The following is a 19,567-nucleotide window of genomic DNA, read 5'->3' as shown; positions in this document are numbered from 1 at the left end:
TGATTTCTCAGTACAGACAGAATGGACAACACACTCCTGAAATGAAATTAATTAATGGGCCACCTCGCATTTGGAAAACAACATCTTGCTGATCACCAAGACTTTTGAGAAAATGTTGGTTACTATTAATCTAAAAGGGTTTTTTTTTTGTTGTTGTTTTTTTTGACTGCGTTTTACAGTGTCTTAGCAGTTCCTGGATTGTTTGTGAATATTTTTTAATCTGATTTTGATAGCATGCCTGCATCTTTAAGGCCTCAGAAAGTGGTCACATACTTGAACATGGAATCAGAAAATGTTTGGAAATTGCTGAGAAAATATTTCCAATTGATAGAAATTCTGATTCTTCTTGGACCTTAACTGTTCATTTTACTGACCATTGATTAATTTAATAAGTTTTGTCAAGCAAAGTCATCCGAGATCGATTGCAATCACAAACGACACTCGTGCCTGTGACTCTATGACAATGTCTGAAAATGGGTGCAAATGACAACTGAGGAATAAACTCTGAGAAGGGATTTGCAAGTGCAGCCAGATGGTGCATAGCCTTAAAACAACGTGTGATTTGTTGTTTTAACTCCATCTTACCGACCTCTGAAGTGGAAATATTCATGCAAATGTTAGCAAAAGAAAAAAAAAAGCCTGCTGGACAGTGGTTTGATGCTCTCAATGGTATATTGACAATGCAATCTTACAGTTGTTCCTGTCTTAGATGATGGCACTGGAGAGAAAGTCTTAATTCGCTAGTTTTAGGAGGAGTCTCCTGAATCCGTTTCGTGGTCGTCCTCTATGGGCAGCAGGGGCAGGGCGTCACGAGGGATCACGTACTCAGGCATGTTGGGGAGTCCGGCTATCACGCAGCAGCTCACGGCGCTCCGGAAGATCCCCATGCCGCAGACCTCCAACCATTCGTTTCTCGTGGCGTCGTAGCACTCGACATGATAGCTTGTGGTGAAGCCGTTGAAGCCCCCAACCACGAAGAGCCGGTCTTCGACTACTTCGATCCCAAAGTTACTGCGGGTGGTGATCATGGAGGCCACATTTGTCCAGGCGTTAGTCTCAGGGTTGTAAGCCTCCGCCGAGCGCAGGCGGCTGTTGCCGTCGAAGCCGCCGACCTGTTGGGAGAGAGAAGAACGTGTTCCGGGTCAGCGGGTTCAACTGAGTCGATTCATATTTTAACCTCTGATGAAAATCAGCTGGTCACAGCAACAAAAGTTGTTGAAAGGACATGTCGGCTATGGTGAAGGATTTTTCTTTCTTTTGGTCTTATCCTCTTCTAAAGACCATGAGGATGTTTTTATACTGTATCTCATCATGAACCCTTTAATTATAAGGAAACTTTTAATGAGATTTTGTGAACTCTACCAATAAACTTAAAATGCTCCAACACTGGTGCAGCCACACCAGTCCCGTTTAGTCAACTGAACTCTGATGTGAATCAAAAAAGGCAAACTCCTCTCCACCTAAAAAAAAAATCTCATTCTTGGCTTGGTTTGAATGCACTTGTCAATAGCGAGCGGACCGGAGACCGCTGCAAAAGCAGGAAATGGACTAAAGCGCATGGCATTCTGGGTAAAATACAACCAAATTAAACGCTCTTGTCTAGCGGAAGCAATGTCTCGTGGTCTTTCATCAACGACAAAAGAGAAATCCAACAACCGGTGAAATCCGACGCCTCTTCATCTTTGTTCTCATGTCGTCTTCAGAGGGTTTTTTGTGTCGTGTCCCTCGGTGGTTCTTGGTGGAGCGGCAACAACAACTTCAGCCGCTGTAACCAGTGGGTTTAGAGCTCGTTCTCGCACTCACCGCGTAAACATGACCTGCATATGCCACGACTCCTATTCCACTGCGCTGGCTGTTCATGGGGGAGATCATTGTCCACTGGTTGGTCTCTGGGCTGTAATATTCAGCTGTCTGCAGGCAGTCGTGTCCATTGAATCCCCCACAAATGTAAATCTAAAGAAAGAAAGAAAAAAAAAGCACAAGGATTCAACTGTGCAAAAGTTTACATCCCAGTAAACTTTACTTCTTGTTTTACTCGCTCATCAACTTTATTTAGAAACAATAAATTACTTTCAAAAATGATGGGATGAATGAAACTGATATTTTTTTTTAGTTGGCTTGTTTCATTTATACCAATGTTTTCATCTCCTACATTACACCTAGTTTAAACTCCACCATCAGACTTTCATCATGATGTCTGACTGCAGTCATGTTTAAATCATTACACTGCGAGAAGCAATTCTTACAGGCAGGAACAATAATAAAAACGTTTCTTGAGCAAATTAACATTTTTAGCATCCTCGAAACACAAGTGGGTGTCATTTAACAGAGGAAAGTGTGTAAAAACGCTCAGAAAACAACACACAGTGATGTAGGTAAATGTTCATTAGAAGACCTTCGTGAAGAGAGCTCCCATTATCGAGACCTTGAAAAACAATTTGGTTTTGACATACATGTAACTATTAATCATTTAACGGCACTATTTTAGGGGTCAACTTAAAAGACTCGAGCTACAAATATTTGACTTTGCCTTTTTCCTCAGAGTAAGCCGGCTGGCGGCAATAAGACATTATGGAGGAACATTTTGGTGTTTTAACCTTATGACCACAGGTCTGAACGGTTGTCGAATTATGTAAAAATATGCAGTCAATAAGTCATGCTGACCTTTTTCCAAGACAACCTAAACTTTAATTTTCCATCACTTATTTATTACTTTAAAGGGTAAAACATAAAAACGCATGTCAAATCCCATCGGCCCTGACTTGATGGCAATACGAGGGTTGAAAGCTACGAGATGCCGTTTGTAAAGTTACCGTGTAAAAAAAAAAAAAAAATCAATATTTTGGCTTATTTAGCTTGTCGTAAGATTAAAAAAACTGGTATTCATTTTTCAAAATTATGGTTTCATAATGTTATAATTAGAATTCCTTGTAAAAAACAAAATTAAAAAAAGGAGAGAAAGTATATTTGTGTGTTTATAAATCTCATACTAAATATCTAATTCATATTTAATTTAGCTTGCAAATTAAATATTTAATTAGAGATTACATTTTTACTTTGCAATCCAAACATTTAGTTCCCAAGTAAATGTTAAAAAATTAGCTTAACTAAAAAGTTAAGTAAAAGTGACCATTATCACTAATAGGCGACATGAACCATTTTTTAATAAAAGTCAGATGATTTGGGCCGCGTTTGTCGTTTGATTTTTACCCAGGAAGCACGTTGGCTAAACCATGAGTGAAAGAGTTACTGGGACTGACTACTATATATTCCATTGAGGGACAGTAACTTTAACATTACATAAACCTTTCTGAACAGGAGGGCACACTTCCTCCGTCTATAATCAGATATTAAAGCGACTTGAAATCATTCCTCCCAGCCCCACCTATAGCTCCGTGCCTGTGATGGTCCCCAAAGGCCACTGAATTCAGTTGTGAGTATTTTTTTCACTATACTTTTTTATTTTATGTGTTTTGCAGGTTCTATCGGGGAGACGAGGAAGGCAACAATGTGACAGCAGTCTAAAAAAGGCAAAAAAAAACAAAACAACAGTTTAAAGAAATGACCAGCTAGTAGCTGCCATTTAATATGTTCATGAATACTTTTCCGGTAAACTACAAAGACAACAATAACCATTTTATTTTAAGTTCACTTAATGGTGCTCTGCTTGTACAGATAAACATTAGTGGCTAACAGAACCCAAGACAAATAAACGTGTTTTATTGCCGTTTTCATTCCACTCACCTTGTTGTTGAGGGTGGTGCAGTTCGCGTCACTCCTTTGCTCGTGCATGGGAGCAATCAAAGTCCACTGGTTGAGCTCTGGCCGATAGTACTCAGCTGTGCTTAGTCTCATGTGTCCATCATAGCCTCCTATGGCGTAGATGTAGCCGTTCAGCACTGTGACGCTAACGTAGCATCGTTGGTAGTACATGGGAGCCACCTCGTGCCAGTTGCCCTTGATGGGGTCAAACTTGCGCACGCTGTTGAAATGCTCCAGCCTGTCAAAGCCGCCGATGCAGTAGACAAAGTTGTTGAGGAAGATGGTGCCGTGGTAGGCACGAGGACGCTCCGTGTTGTTGGTCACGTTGATCCAGCAGTCGGCACGGACGTCGTACGCCTCGATGCCGTTGGTGGGACCACCGCCACTCCAGCCGCCGATGGCCAGCAGGATGCCAGTCGGCAACCGAGGGCGGGCCAGGGGGTTGCAGACGCCGGTCAGATAAGGCCTGATTGAGAGCAGCTGGGTTATAGTCTTGGTGGCTTCAGAGAGGAGAGAGAGACACGATCCTTGCGTCAGCGTATTGGGCAGCACTTTGTCTCTGATGTACTCTACGTCCAACAGGGCCAGCCGGATCTACAGAGAGATGAAGAGAGATGACAAGTCAGAGTCTGTGCACAGAATAGAATTGATTTCACTTGATTTTATCAGTGATCCAGATTGAATTATATTTTAGTGAATGGGGTACACGCGTTTGGTTCCCCTTGAAAAACTAAATCCGGTTAGCACAGGTTATACGGTGAAAATCGTGAACTATTTTACTGGATGTGAAAGCAGACGTGTACATGACAAGTGTAGTTCATACATGTAATGTTTTGCGAGTTTTCTTGTTTTAACAACAGTATGTGCCACCTTTACAGACAGAAATGAATCACATTCAGTGTAGTCCTTCTCAGAGCAAGAACCACACAATCAGGCATCACCAACCAGCTGAATTTAGACGTCAACATACAAAAAAAAAAACTACTGCTACCAACAGTTGATATCTGACTGTATAATATCTTATTTAACCCTCACATCTCCTCTTCACACCAACAATAAAAGTATGGTCACTTATTAACTATAACTAAACTGTGGGCAGAACAATTTTATGCAATTTCAATGAAAAACAGCAACAACAACAAAAAAAATAGGTGGCATGATTAAAAGAAATTGTAAGGATAAAATATAATAAGAAAGTAACTGGTGAAATGCTTGATTATATTGATATTTCCAGTATTTAAAAACTTTTTTTTTTGTATTTCTATGTTTTAGGTTTTTGACGGGTCCAAGGACTTCCTTACTTGTCCACTAAATAACAAGTAAGGAAACTAAACCAGGAACTAAAACTCCCAGCAAAGTGAAGCATGCTTGTATTCTGGTTATACAGACCACATTAAATTTTGGTTATAATTTATAACTAAGCATTGTATTCTGTTCAAACAAAAGGACTTGAGTGGTTGCCTCATGGTGGCCGGAGAACTTTCTGGGAATTCAGTAGAACTTTGAAGATCCATTGATCTTCAAAGATCGCTGGGTAGTCTGACTCTCTTCAGAGAGCCTGCTCTTTTGGGTCTCAATTTATGTGTTTTTGCTTCACTTTGCAAACATGAATGTTTTGTATGCTAGTAAATTCTTTTGTATTTGCTTGGGTTACAAAAGCAGGCATTCCCACTTTTGTGTAATATTTTAATCAACATTTTAGGTTTAATTTCACACAAAAAACTGATTAACTCAGTAACCAAACTATATCCTCAGTGCATGTTGGCATTAAAAGTAAAATAATAAAAAAATTGGTCTGGGTAGGCTGATGCATTTTCTCCTCTTATTTAGTATTCGTCCAGTTTTTCAGAACACACTGTCCAAAAGAGGCAAGCTGCCATGTTGCCAATCAATGAGCAGGGCGGAGCCACTGAGAGTGAGAGCTGAGCAGCGAAAGGAACAAAAAAACCAAAGCCTAAGTTTTGCCACTGGACTGGAGATCATTTAGTTTGAGTCATCCGCACCACTCTGCATTACAGACAGGAGGGCAGAATATATGCCAAGTTATACTCAGCCACAGAGAAACAAATACCTCATTAATATTACTCCTATTTCTATCAATCGTACGCTTTTTATCTCCATCTGAAGGTGAAACATGTGAACGTGAAGGGAAAATAAAGAACACATTCAATCTATTAGAATATTATTGAAAAGCCCATTTATTTTCGTAACTTTACCACTAAGTGAAACAGAATATATAGAATAACTATACATAAGTTTGACTGCCTTAAGCTACTAACTAGTTAACTACTGTACCTTAGAAAAGAGAGCAGGGAAGTGCGTCTCTCGCTCTTCGAGAGCATGACTGGTCCACCTTAAAATGGCCTCATACACCGTCCTCTCCTTTTTTACAATCAAGTTGTCTGTTTCGATGATGTCGGCGAGCTCCCCGGCAGAGAGCAGCAGGAACTCGTCGCACAAGGCGACGGATTCGAAGTGCTTCAGAATGTAGCAGTAGATCTTGAAGTGCAGCACGGGTTGCGGGCAGACGGTCGTCGTGTACCTCCACATCCCGATGCAGTTGTCTGGGTTGATCAGGTCCTCGATGAAGATGCAGCAGGCGTGCACCACCTCGGACGCGCACAGCAGGTTGGCCGTCAGGAGCAGCTGCTGCACGTTGCCCTCGGTGATGGTGAGGGAGTTGGTGTATGCGTAGTCGAGTATGAGCCCCATGACTTCCGCGGATATGCCTGGTATGTGAAAAATCTCCTGGTCCAGGCTGCAACTCCGCGTGAAGAGTTCGCTGAGGAGGAGGCAGGACAGGGGACCATATTTTACCTTCATTCAATCATAACTCTTTAAAAATATATACATAAACACAGTAAAAAAAAACAACAACAAAAAAACAAGCAGATAAGAACAGATACTACTAAGCTAATCAACTTGTGGTTATTCCTTTGAGATCTAAGACAGCATTGGAATTGTTCCCTTATTATAACTGTGTTATAAAAGTAGCAGGAAAAAGTTTTTGTGACATATGTGTGGTGACTGAGACGATCTCTGAAAACATTGATCTCCTGCATCTCCTCTCTGAGCTACAATAACGATCTGCACAAATTCCAACATCCCATTCAAAAACAACCAATCAGAGCCGGGCGGCTGTCCCTGCAACGTTTGATAACTGGGATCGGTGTGACAGCACTGAAACTATTTTTTTTTTGTACGATGCCTTGAGACGGCATTTGTTGTAAATCGGTGCCATGAAAACAAACTGAGCAGAACTGAATTGAATCTGGGACTTCAGCAAAAACACTCAACCTGGTAAAGGGGAAGAAAAAAATGAAGGAGAAGCAGAGGAACATTGATATTCGATATGCGGGTGAAGAATCAGAGAGTCGAAGATTTTCCATGCTCAATGCCCCAATATATCTTAAACTGGAAAAAAAAAAAAAAAAAGCACTCTGAGAGACTAGTAACACCCCAAGAATTAAACACCCAAAACACAAACTCAGTGTGTATTCACAGTCCAGCACAGCAAGGCATGTTCTATTCACAAAGAACAGGTGAAAAGTTTCCTAGCTGTGCTGGTGGAGACAAACCCCAGAAGACTTGCCGCTGTAATTTTAATAAAGTGTGGCTCTTGAAAGGATTGACTCGGCGGGGCCTTCATACAAACGGATGGAGCGCTTTTCAGAGTTTCACAATCAGAAAGTCAACGTTCATTTCCTTTATAGTTCAAAGTTGTTCACTGCTTTGTACATGCGAAAGCTGAAAATACCTTTACAAGAAGCACTAAACCACATACATGTCATGATTCCTTTTATAGAAGTATGTGATATTTCAAACTGTTTCATTTGTGCCGGTGCTCGGCCCCCCATTCATCGTGATTCCACACAATTTAATTTGATGAGAGCAATGGAAAACAGAAACAAAATGGAAAACATTTTTCAAAGCTATGTAGGTCAAAAAAACAGTGATGTCAAGTTTTCTGAAATCTCGTTCTGGATGAATCGCATGTCTGCTTCAAAATGCCTGATAAAACTGATTGGACAACCGGTTGACGTTCAGTTTATTGAAAACTGGTCGGTTGACGCAGGATAAGGTCTAAAATACACAATGTACATGTAGTGGTATAGAAATGTATGTAATTCTACAAATAGTTTCCAGGTGAGGAGTTCCGGTTCTTAGGTGGGCGTGGTGTATATAAGGGAGCTGCAGCGCTCATTCAGCATGTGTCGTCTTTGTGCTCCCACTGTGTGGTTTGTGTCCGGTGGAATCTGGCAGCGGAAAGCAACAAATTGCTGGCTGGTGCATGTTGTGCTGACGATCTGGTGGTAGGTGTTCTCTCTCCCTGCACTTTAGCTGATCGTGGTCAGAAAATCTAAATTAAAGTGTGATTATAGGTAAAACGCCTCAGCGCTGCGCTCCTCTTCCTCGGTCTGCGAGTGTGTGTGTGTGTGTGCGTGTTTGTGGATCGGCAGGTAAGAAATTAACACCCATCTAGGCTCCGCTTTCTTTTAGTTTTAGTGACTAATCTGTTTGTAGTCCCCACAGTTGGACCATTGCTGCTCTGTCTACGTTCGTTTCCCGGATCTGCTCTGTCTACGTTCGTTTCCCGGATCTGCTCTGTCTGCATCCGTTTTCCGGACCTGCTCTGCTCTGTCTACGTTCGTTTCCCGGATCTGCTCTGTCTACGTTCGTTTCCCGGATCTGCTCTGTCTGCATCCGTTTTCCGGACCTGCTCTGCTCCTGTCTACGTTTATCTCCCGGATTTCGGCACAATTGTTTTTAAAGTTGGACTGTGGCGTTATCCGCCCTCATTAAAGCGGTGTTTGGGGTGTGGCGTCAGCGCGCCCATTTCACCTCTCGCTGCGGTGCGGCAAGAGGACCACGCCTGGGCCTGATGTTTTAACTTGTATTATCTGTTTTCTATTTCTTTTACTTATTTTGTCTACAGCCTTTTTTTTTTGTTCTTTATTTAGTCAGGGCTGATATTATTCTTTTTGAGATTATTATATTGGTTAACTGTCTGTTTTTGTTTGCAGTTGCTGAGGCCCGGTGGCGGTGTTGGTGTGGTGACGGTGTCCTCCTCGTCTGTGTGCTGTGATTTTTGAGTTTGGGGTGTCTCACTGCGTCTGGTGTTAAAAGGTTTTTTTTTTTGGTTTGCTGTGTTTGGTGGAGGTCGTCCCCATAGCGCCCCCTCCGGCCGGTAACCTCAGCTGCTGCAGTTTTTTTTATTTTCTTTTGACTTATTTTGATTTATTGTCATTTTTAAAAACATTTTTTAAAAAAGAGAATTTAATAAAACTACTTTTATAACTGTGAACTGTCTCAGATGTTTTAAATCCCTGCATAACCGAACCTGTGTGCCTCCGACGAGAGGTAATATTCCCTGGGTGAAATTCCCAGGGTGGCGTTGTTGAGCAACCTATTAGAACTAAAATCCCACAAAACCCGAACTACCATCTAGTGTCGCCACATTTTTGGCGTTGTCGGCAGGATTATGCTTTTTATGAACATCTGAGACCAGTGTTTGTGTTTTTCAATATTTGTGTTTGTGTATTTTTTTTCTTTTTTTTCCCTTTTTTTCTTTTTGTGCAGATTGACCGATCCAGAAACAGAGCAGCAGTGGTTCCATGTAGAGCTTCAAAGTGGTGGGTGAGGTCTTAATAGTTTAACCTTAGGTTGTTTTTTTTTTTGCACTGCAGTAATCATAAGCTTGCTATAATGGAAGAAGAAATTCAGGAACTTAAGGACCTGGTAGCAAGCTTAAGAGCTGACAACGAGCAGTTGCGACAGGGTCAGGCTAGCTTGGGTGCTCAACCGTCCACTTCTTCGGCATCGGCTAATGCCCCTCCTACGCCTAGTCTCCCTGTAGCAGAGAGACTGATTTTTGTGCCTAGGGATAGGAAATGTCCCATCTTTAGAGGAAGGACAGGCATAGGATTGAGTGAGTGGATGGAGGAAGCAAAGGTGTGTATGAGAGCGCGACATCTATCTGTTGCTGACCAAGCATTTTTCCTGTTCGATCATTTGGATGGAGAGGCTAGGAATGAAATAAAGTATCGCTCTAGTGCAGAGAGAGAGGACCCTGCTAAAGTGTTTGAAATCTTACAAGAATTGTATGGCTGCTCAGAGTCATATGTTGCTCTCCAAGAGGCCTTCTTTTCCAGAGGACAACAAGAGGGGGAGAGTCTTCAGGAGTTCTCCCTCGCATTAATGGGTCTTATGGAGAAGGTAAAGCAACGCGCACCTGCTGGTATGTTGAATTCTGAGACGCTGCTAAGAGATCAGTTTGTTGAGCAGGTGTTGGATGGTTCCCTGCGTCGTGAGCTGAAGCAGCTGGTGCGCGCGAGGCCGGACAGCACTTTGCTTGATGTTAGGACTGCAGCAATACAGTGGGAGCGCGAAGGGGTACCTCATCCTGTGAGAAGCCGTAGTCAGTCGGTTCCTTCAGTTTATGGTGTCCAGTATGGGGTTCATGGTGGTCCTCAGGTAGCTTCTTTGACATCAGCAACAGAAATGAGTCAGATGAGGGAAATGCTAAAGCGTCAGCAAGAGCAGCTCCAACAGCTTAGTGAGAGCATTTCTCAGTTGCAGAATTTCCGTCGTACTAACCGTCCACCCTTTGCTGGTCCAGTTATCTGTAGGCGGTGTAATCAGCCTGGTCATTTTGCACGAGAGTGTGATGGGGTGCGTGCCCCTCGTCGAACCCAAGTTCAGTCAGATTCAGCTACTCGGCCCCATTCTGCTTCAGCGGCGGAAAACTAGTTCCCACCGAACTGCAGAGCCACAGTTTAGGTGGGGGTGCTACTGGCTCACAAGCCGTTATTGGGAGTTTGGGTGCTTCTAAATTGATCTCAGCTTGTCCTCATGCAGATGTAATCATGGGTGGTGTAACAGTCGCATGTTTAGTGGATACTGGTTCAATGGTGTCCACGGTCTCTGAAAGCTTTTTTCGTCAGCATATGGAGTCTTGGGGTTTGGAGCGTCTCCATTCGTGTCATTGGTTGGAGCTTAGAGCTGCCAATGGTCTTAAGATTCCTTATATTGGCTATTTAGAACTTGATGTACAACTCTGTGGCAAATTGATTCCCCACTGTGGTGTTTTGGTTGTTCAGGACCCTTGTGGTGAGCTCCCAACTAAGGTCCCAGGTGTTTTGGGGATGAATGTGATCAGGAAGTGTTATCAGGAACTGTTTGGGCTGCATGGTGTAGCTTGGTCTTCTGTGCCTGGTGTTTCTGAGACCCCTCAGTCCGTCATGCAGGCACTGCAGCAGTGTCAGTCTGCCTCCTTACAAGAGCCTCATAGTCCTGGAAGGGTTAAGGTCAGGGGTAAAAAGGGCTGTCGGATTCCTGGTGGAGTCATGAAAATTGTGGCTGCCACATGTTCTGATGGGTACTCAGGCTCTACTGCTCTGTTTGAACCCTTAGAGTCCGGATTGCCTTCTGGTTTGCTTGCTTCCCCTGCCTTGGTTCCAGTAATTAGGGGTACAGCTTATGTGCCCATTATTAATGTTGGTTTGACTGGAGTGGTGTTATACCCTCGCACTGTTGTTGGCACACTGAATGTTGTTAATGTGGTGAGTCTCCCGGCAGGAATTACTGAAGTCCCAGCAAAAGTAGCCAGGATGGGGTGCCAGACGGCTTCAGTTGGTGTGCAACAGCAGGTGAAGGACTTGGATTTGTCGTCTTTGTCTGTGGAAGAACAAGGTCAGGTGAGATCATTGCTCCATCAGTACATGACAGTTTTCTCATCTCATGATGGTGACCTGGGCTGTACTAGTCTGATAGCTCATGACATTCCTTTGGTTGACGATGTCCCAGTTAAACAACGCTATAGGCGTATTCCCCCTTCTGATTATGAGGTGGTGAAGGACCATATCAACCAATTGCTGACTTCACAGATCATTAGAGAGAGTAGCAGCCCGTATGCTTCTCCAATAGTATTAGTGAGAAAGAAAGATGGAAGTATTCGGATGTGTGTTGACTATAGACAGTTAAATAGCAAGACCCGAAAAGACTCTTTTCCTCTCCCACGAATAGAAGAGTCATTGGATGCCTTGTCTGGTGCATGTTGGTTTTCCACCCTTGATTTGGCTAGTGGGTATAATCAGGTTCCAGTTGTGGAGGCAGATCGTCCAAAAACTGCCTTTTGTACTCCCTTTGGGCTGTTTGAATGGAACCGGATGCCTTTTGGGCTCTGCAATGCGCCTAGTACCTTCCAACGGTTAATGCAGCGGATTTTTGGGGATCAACAGTGCCAGTCTGTTTTGTTATATCTTGATGACATTGTTGTTTTCTCTTCAAGTGTGGATCAACATCTGGAGCGCTTGAAGGTGGTGCTGGATCGACTTCTACAACAGGGGCTTAAGGCAAAGCTCAGTAAATGTTCCTTTTTTCAAAAAGAGGTACGTTATTTAGGACATGTGATCTCTGGTGAAGGGGTTGCCACAGATCCTAGTAAAGTTGAAGTTGTAGCTAACTGGCCAACTCCCGCTAAAGCTTCAGAACTTCGGTCATTCCTTGGCTTTGCCAGTTATTACCGTCGTTTTGTGGAAGGTTTTGCAAAACTGGCAGCTCCTTTGCATAGAGTTGTGGCTCAGTGTGCTGGTGCCAAAGCTGGTAAGAAATCAGATTGTGGACTTGCTGCATGTTGGACTGATGAGTGTCAAAAGAGCTTTGAAATCCTGAAGGCTAAGCTAACAACAACACCAGTGTTAGCCTATGCAGATTTCACTCAGCCATTTATCCTGGAGGTTGATGCCAGCCATGGTGGCCTGGGAGCAGTCCTCTCTCAGATGCAAGGAGGCAAGGTGAGACCGATTGCTTATGCCAGTCGAGGCTTGAGACCCACAGAGCGAAACATGGCAAATTACAGCTCCATGAAGCTTGAGTTTCTGGCCCTTAAGTGGGCCATGACTGACAAGTTTAGAGAGTATCTGTTGGGGAACAAATGTATTGTCTACACTGATAACAACCCTCTCAGTCATCTGTCCACCGCTAAATTGGCTGCCACTGAACAGAGGTGGGCTGCTCAGCTAGCATCTTTTGATTTTGAGATCAAGTACCGGTCAGGTCGGAGTAACACCAATGCTGATGCGCTTTCTCGCCAGCATCCACCTGACCTACCAGATGTGAAAGTCATGCTTCCGGGTACAGCTATGCCTAGAGCATTGCAGGAAGCTTTGGGGTTTGAAACAGTTGAGGCAACCCAAGCAGTCGTTGCAGTTTTGCCACAGCATACTACAGCTGAACTTTGTGCTTTGCAGCAGGCGGATCCTGTTTTACAGGACGTGTTGGTGTTTTGGAAGAAAGGACAGCATCCTAGTCGAGAGGAGCGAGCCCAGCTGTCTTCATCCACGTTGGTTCTGCTTCGACAGTGGAACCGGTTTGTCGAGAGAGATGGAGTTCTCTATCGAAAGGTATTTAGGTCCGACGGTGGTGATGTTGTGTTTCAGTTGGTGTTACCAAGTGTGCTAATTAAGGATGTTCTGACCCAAGTTCATGAAGAACATGGTCACCAGGGAGTGGAGCGAACTTTGGCGCTCTTACGGTCCCGGTGTTACTGGCCTCATATGGCCTCTGATGTGGCCCAATGGTGCCAGGCTTGTGAGAGGTGCCAGGTGGCAAAGGATGTCCACCCTAAAGCTTATGGTAACATGGGACATTTATTAGCATCACGTCCTAATGAAATTTTGGCTATTGATTATACCACCTTAGAGCCCACTCAGAATGGCTTAGAAAATGTTTTGGTCTTGACAGATGTTTTTAGTAAATATACTGTTGCTGTCCCCACACGGGATCAGCGAGCGGCCACTGTGGCTAAGGTTTTGGTGTCTGAATGGTTTTATAAGTTTGGTGTTCCAGCTCGGTTGCACTCCGACCAGGGTCGTAACTTTGAGAGCTCACTTATCCAGCAGCTGTGTAGCTTGTATGGTATTGTAAAATCACGCACCACTCCATATCACCCAGAAGGAAATGGCCAATGTGAGCGTTTTAATCGGACGCTGCACAATCTGTTAAGGACGCTGCCTGTGTCTCGGAAGAGAGATTGGCATGCCTGTTTGCCCCAGGTTCTTTATTGTTATAATACAACTCCTCACCAATCTACTGGAGAGTCACCTTTCCTTTTAATGTTTGGTCAGGAACCTAGACTGCCCCTAGATTTCCTGTTGGGTAGAGTTGAGAGTCCAGTTGGTGGTTCTGTCCATGAGTGGGTTCAAGAGCATCAAGCTCGTTTGCAGGTAGCCTTTGATGGGGCTAGAGAGCACCTGAAACATGCTGCAGATCGCCGAAGGCAGGCCCATGAGACTCAGGTGAAACATCTGCCATTAAAAGAAGGTCAATTTGTGTTTTTGCGTGACTTTACTGCTAGGGGGCCTCATAAGACCAGGGACCGATGGAGCTCTGTCAAGTATAAAGTGTTGAGGGCACCAAAGGACGATGGCTCTGTTTATACCATTGCACCTATGAATGACGAGACTAAAGTAAGACAGGTACACCGTACCATGCTGAAGCCTGTGGTTGGTGTTGTTCCTCCTGATCACATTCCTCCTCACAACTTGCCTTCTGTAGAAGAAGGACTGTCTGAGGATAATGGCCCATTTGATTATGATCTGTTTGTTTGTGAACAGCAACCCCTGGTGGTTGCTTCTGACTTACCTTCTAGTAGATCACAGCCTCAAGCTGCATCCCAGGAACCAGGGTCACCATGTGAACCAGTTGTATCCGCTGAACCCTCTACATCTGTGACTGTTCCACCTGTCAGCTGTCCTGAGCCAGTGGCCTTACGTCGTTCCAAACGACAAACTGCTGGACAACATTCTAATGTGTACCATCTCCCACGGCCAGCAGGAGATGCTCTTCCTGGAGGCTCTTCTGCATCCATGTCAAGTGTATCAGCTTTTAGACCTTGGATCTGATAGTTCCAGTTTTGAATTGGCCATCGTCGGGTCGACGATGCAAGAAGGGGGGGTAGAATGTAGTGGTATAGAAATGTATGTAATTCTACAAATAGTTTCCAGGTGAGGAGTTCCGGTTCTTAGGTGGGCGTGGTGTATATAAGGGAGCTGCAGCGCTCATTCAGCATGTGTCGTCTTTGTGCTCCCACTGTGTGGTTTGTGTCCGGTGGAATCTGGCAGCGGAAAGCAACAAATTGCTGGCTGGTGCATGTTGTGCTGACGATCTGGTGGTAGGTGTTCTCTCTCCCTGCACTTTAGCTGATCGTGGTCAGAAAATCTAAATTAAAGTGTGATTATAGGTAAAACGCCTCAGCGCTGCGCTCCTCTTCCTCGGTCTGCGAGTGTGTGTGTGTGTGTGCGTGTTTGTGGATCGGCAGGTAAGAAATTAACACCCATCTAGGCTCCGCTTTCTTTTAGTTTTAGTGACTAATCTGTTTGTAGTCCCCACAGTTGGACCATTGCTGCTCTGTCTACGTTCGTTTCCCGGATCTGCTCTGTCTACGTTCGTTTCCCGGATCTGCTCTGTCTGCATCCGTTTTCCGGACCTGCTCTGCTCTGTCTACGTTCGTTTCCCGGATCTGCTCTGTCTACGTTCGTTTCCCGGATCTGCTCTGTCTGCATCCGTTTTCCGGACCTGCTCTGCTCCTGTCTACGTTTATCTCCCGGATTTCGGCACAATTGTTTTTAAAGTTGGACTGTGGCGTTATCCGCCCTCATTAAAGCGGTGTTTGGGGTGTGGCGTCAGCGCGCCCATTTCACCTCTCGCTGCGGTGCGGCAAGAGGACCACGCCTGGGCCTGATGTTTTAACTTGTATTATCTGTTTTCTATTTCTTTTACTTATTTTGTCTACAGCCTTTTTTTTTTGTTCTTTATTTAGTCAGGGCTGATATTATTCTTTTTGAGATTATTATATTGGTTAACTGTCTGTTTTTGTTTGCAGTTGCTGAGGCCCGGTGGCGGTGTTGGTGTGGTGACGGTGTCCTCCTCGTCTGTGTGCTGTGATTTTTGAGTTTGGGGTGTCTCACTGCGTCTGGTGTTAAAAGGTTTTTTTTTTTGGTTTGCTGTGTTTGGTGGAGGTCGTCCCCATAGCGCCCCCTCCGGCCGGTAACCTCAGCTGCTGCAGTTTTTTTTATTTTCTTTTGACTTATTTTGATTTATTGTCATTTTTAAAAACATTTTTTAAAAAAGAGAATTTAATAAAACTACTTTTATAACTGTGAACTGTCTCAGATGTTTTAAATCCCTGCATAACCGAACCTGTGTGCCTCCGACGAGAGGTAATATTCCCTGGGTGAAATTCCCAGGGTGGCGTTGTTGAGCAACCTATTAGAACTAAAATCCCACAAAACCCGAACTACCATCTAGTGTCGCCACATACATATTTAGGTGACAGGAAGAAATAAATGGAGTACCTGCTGATATCAACATCAATTAACCCGGTAATATTAGCCTAATCTTTTATCAGTGACTAGTTATCCAAATCCTTCTGCGTTACTATTTGTTTCATTTTGCTTAGGAAAAATATATATATTGTTGCTTTCTTTTTGCGTCTTGGGGAGTTGTGGACACCTCGTGTGTAAAAATGCCATGCAGTGACACAAACAAGCAAACAATGGAGGGAGGAGAGATTGCAGATGTACAGATTGCAATTTCCTTGAGTAAAATCACCCGGGCTAGCTCAAAATTGACCGTCTGAGTCGGTCATCGGGGAATACCCGGAAAGCAAGACGAAATCCAGTCTAAATGCGGTGTGTCGCCAGACACAGACGTGGTTAAACCCTTCTAACGTCTCCGCTTCTTTCTCTTTTGTTGAAACTGGTGTTTGGCACATTTCTGTTCCTCGGGAAATCTACAATCATCTCCTTTGTTTTGTTTCGTTCGCAGACGAGAACTCCGTCAGCTCGGCCTCAGTCCAGAACACCGGACGGCTGCGGAGCGTGAACCGGAAGTCTGAGAAGTGTACGGTTTTTGAGATATTGATCAACTGGTTTAGATTTAAAAAGTAAATGAATTTATTTTATTAGACAAAGAAAAAAAACCTCGTTGCTATGGTTATCGATCACCACAACTGGCCGGAGTAATATGTCAAGCAGGAAAACGAGGACGAAACAAAGGGAAAAAAACGTCGCAGTGCTTCTTCAACAAGCTGCCGCCTTCTTCTGCGCAATTCTGTCCCACTTAAATCCCCGTCTGAACCAAAACATTGCCCCCTTCCCCAGCTAATTAAAACATAACAAGTCATGTGACTTGCCCAACTTACCAGAAATACGGAGTGCAGTTGCAGAGGATGATCTTGTGAACTGGGAACCCGACGCCCTCGGCTATGATGACAGCATCAGTCAACTTTCCCGCCAAGCGGAGCTGGTTGTACACCGAGTCCTGCTCGCTTGGATGCTGGACTTTGTCGTTCATTTTGAACTTTGGAAGAAATTAGAAACATGATCTCTGATTCGGTTGCTATGCAATCACAGTAGCCTGGTGGAACTGTACCTCAGAAACTGAACAAAAGGGAAAGTTTGAAAAATGTTTACCTTCAAAATCCAAGTCAGGCCTCTGACTGTCACAGCAGTGTTGACGCGCGGTGTCGGCGGATTTGAGAGAAACGGGATGAATAAGTCACTCAGGATATATTTATATACATACATATGTATAATTTTTATTTTTATTCATTCATTTATTTATTTTAGCTGTGCCACTGCAATTTTTACTGACCAGGTCTGGCGAATGCTGTAGAATTTTTCTGCTAAACTCAGAACCAAAATGAACAAAATAATTAAAATTTAAATGTAGATTTACTGAATATAATGGCTTTGTGGTCTGATATGGCTTTGTTCTTTCTGCTTCTGTTTTATCTCTTCTTTCTACTTTTCCATTTTCAGAAGGCAATCCACAGAGCTTAACATCGGTTTAAAGGGAAAGACTAAAAATTGTACGTTTTCTGTAAAAACAAAGCTTTTCAAAATAAAAAAAAATCCATCTTTAACTGGCTCTTTAGCATGCACATTTACATTTGAACTTCCTATCAATCATATTGATCAGTGAGCAGTCTTTTTTTTTCTATCCAACACTAAAGATAGAAACTGTTTTGTGTGCTATAAATGCCACAAAACACTGAGTCAGCAGTTCTCTGATAACCTGACGGATCCAAATGGCTCAAACTGGACGAGCAACTCAGAAATGTCTTTCAGCCCAAGACCGTTTAGTGATTCAAATAGCAGAATTTTAATTTTTGTCTTTTTTTATAAACTCCAATCATGGCTTATTTTACTCATTTACATCTAGTATGACAAAATGAGCATATATTAGACTTATTAAAAAAAAACACACAAAAAAAAACAAACACAACTAACTCCAGCTTCGAAAACATCACACCAAAACACCGTTTCACAAATCCCGGCACCACTTCCACGTTTCCCATCGGCTCTTATTTACACAAAAAGCCGGTGATTATTTACGTGGCAAATGGAGGTGGGAGGCGTTGCGCCACCGATGAGCTCCACTCGTCGAGACAGGAGCGAATGCCTAAGTTATTTGTTTTGTTCGGTTTGAAGCCTGCTCGTCTCTAGATGAAACACAGCGTTCAGGCTTCACTTTGCTCCCGCACACGGACCGACTGTCTCCGTTGCATTTGCATTCGTTGCCGTTTATTTTCCTGAGAAAACAACACGTTGGAGTGCTTCTCGTCGTGTGCTCGATTTTTTTTTTTGTTGTCATTATTATTAGCAGTATTTAATTCACTTTTATTATTGTTACTCATCCGTGCTCTGGGAACAGATGCTGCCTGACAGACTTTGACGACATTTCTTATGGGAGGACCGCAAGTGAAACCTAATCTTACAAAGTTAATCGTGCAAACAATATCAAAGCTGTTTTTTTATATGGTAAAAGTGCCTATTTATGCCTCTTGAACTTCTTACATCATACAACCCGACAACCACCGTGATTTGATGTGACAGGCTCAACTAAAGTAGCATACAATTGTGAAGAACACAGAAGTATTGCTTGTTTTGACGTTTGTGGCGAGACCATTTCACTCCGATTCCCTGAAGTCATCCAATTAGTAAACGCACGTCCACCTGTGGGGAATTTAAGCTGAGGATAAACAGCTGGTCTTATGTTTTGCGAGGGCCTCGGAGGTTTGTTAGGGAACACGAGAGAACAAACAGCGATCGGGAAAGGTTTCGGTTTCGGGTTTTATGGATGCTCAGTTCATCGTGTAAGACTGGGAAGAGTTCGGAACAACCGCAATCCTAACAAAACACGAACCTGCCCGGAGCGGGCAAGAAGAGCGTTAATCACAACAGCAGCCAGGTTAGAATCAAATCTTTATGGAAAAGTAGCAAGCAGGTTGTTTCTGCTGAATGATGGTCATGAGACGTCTGATTTGCAGTTTGCAGGGGACGAAGCCAGCATGTTGTTGAGTCAGATCAAACCAAAACTGAATTCTTTGGCTTTCGTGCAAAAACTCTGTGTGGTGGAAAACCAAGACGGACTGTTACACCAAACACGCAGAAAACAAAGTGGTGACGGATTCATGTTCTGGGTGGAGAGGGACACAAAAGCTGGTCAGAGTTGGTGGAAAAGACGGATTGATGAAAGGGAATCCTGGAAGAAGAACGAAACCCTGCTGAAGTCTGAGGCAAGAGGTTCACCTTCCAGCAGGAAGACGACCTCAAACGTACAGCCAGAGGTAGAACACAATGAGTCAGACAAAACTATATTCAGGTGCTAGAGTGGCCTAGTCAAAGTCGGAACTGGAATCAAATGACAAATCTATGGCAAGACCCAAACATTTCCATTCGTTGACTCTAAAATCAAAGTCTGACTTTGCCTGAGCTCTTTGGCGAAGACGGATGAGCAA

General features: G+C 43.6%; 1 protein-coding gene and 1 long non-coding RNA gene across 2 annotated transcripts; one reads left to right on the top strand and one right to left on the bottom strand.

Annotated features, from left to right (window-relative positions):
• Positions 1–653: 653 nt before the first annotated feature.
• Positions 654–17,255, bottom strand: LOC106924907 (kelch-like protein 10). Its single transcript, XM_014998856.2, has 5 exons — positions 16,967–17,255; positions 6,058–6,544; positions 3,745–4,356; positions 1,804–1,953; positions 654–1,112 (listed from the first exon to the last, which is right to left on the bottom strand). Exons 1-5 carry the CDS (start codon positions 17,116–17,118, stop codon positions 747–749), a joined length of 1,767 nt encoding a protein of 588 aa, XP_014854342.1. The 5' UTR covers positions 17,119–17,255; the 3' UTR covers positions 654–746.
• On the top strand, positions 11,295–15,927 carry LOC148159600 (uncharacterized). The gene is made up of 2 exons (XR_015762819.1): positions 11,295–13,166; positions 15,647–15,927. It is a non-coding gene; the product is annotated as an uncharacterized LOC148159600 (long non-coding RNA).
• Positions 17,256–19,567: the final 2,312 nt, after the last annotated feature.

Source organism: Poecilia mexicana, unplaced genomic scaffold (assembly GCF_051168715.1).
Source record: "Poecilia mexicana isolate PSO_F unplaced genomic scaffold, ASM5116871v1 scaffold_5, whole genome shotgun sequence".
Classification (NCBI taxonomy): domain Eukaryota; kingdom Metazoa; phylum Chordata; class Actinopteri; order Cyprinodontiformes; family Poeciliidae; genus Poecilia; species Poecilia mexicana.
This window is presented reverse-complemented; position numbering and strand designations above follow the sequence as displayed.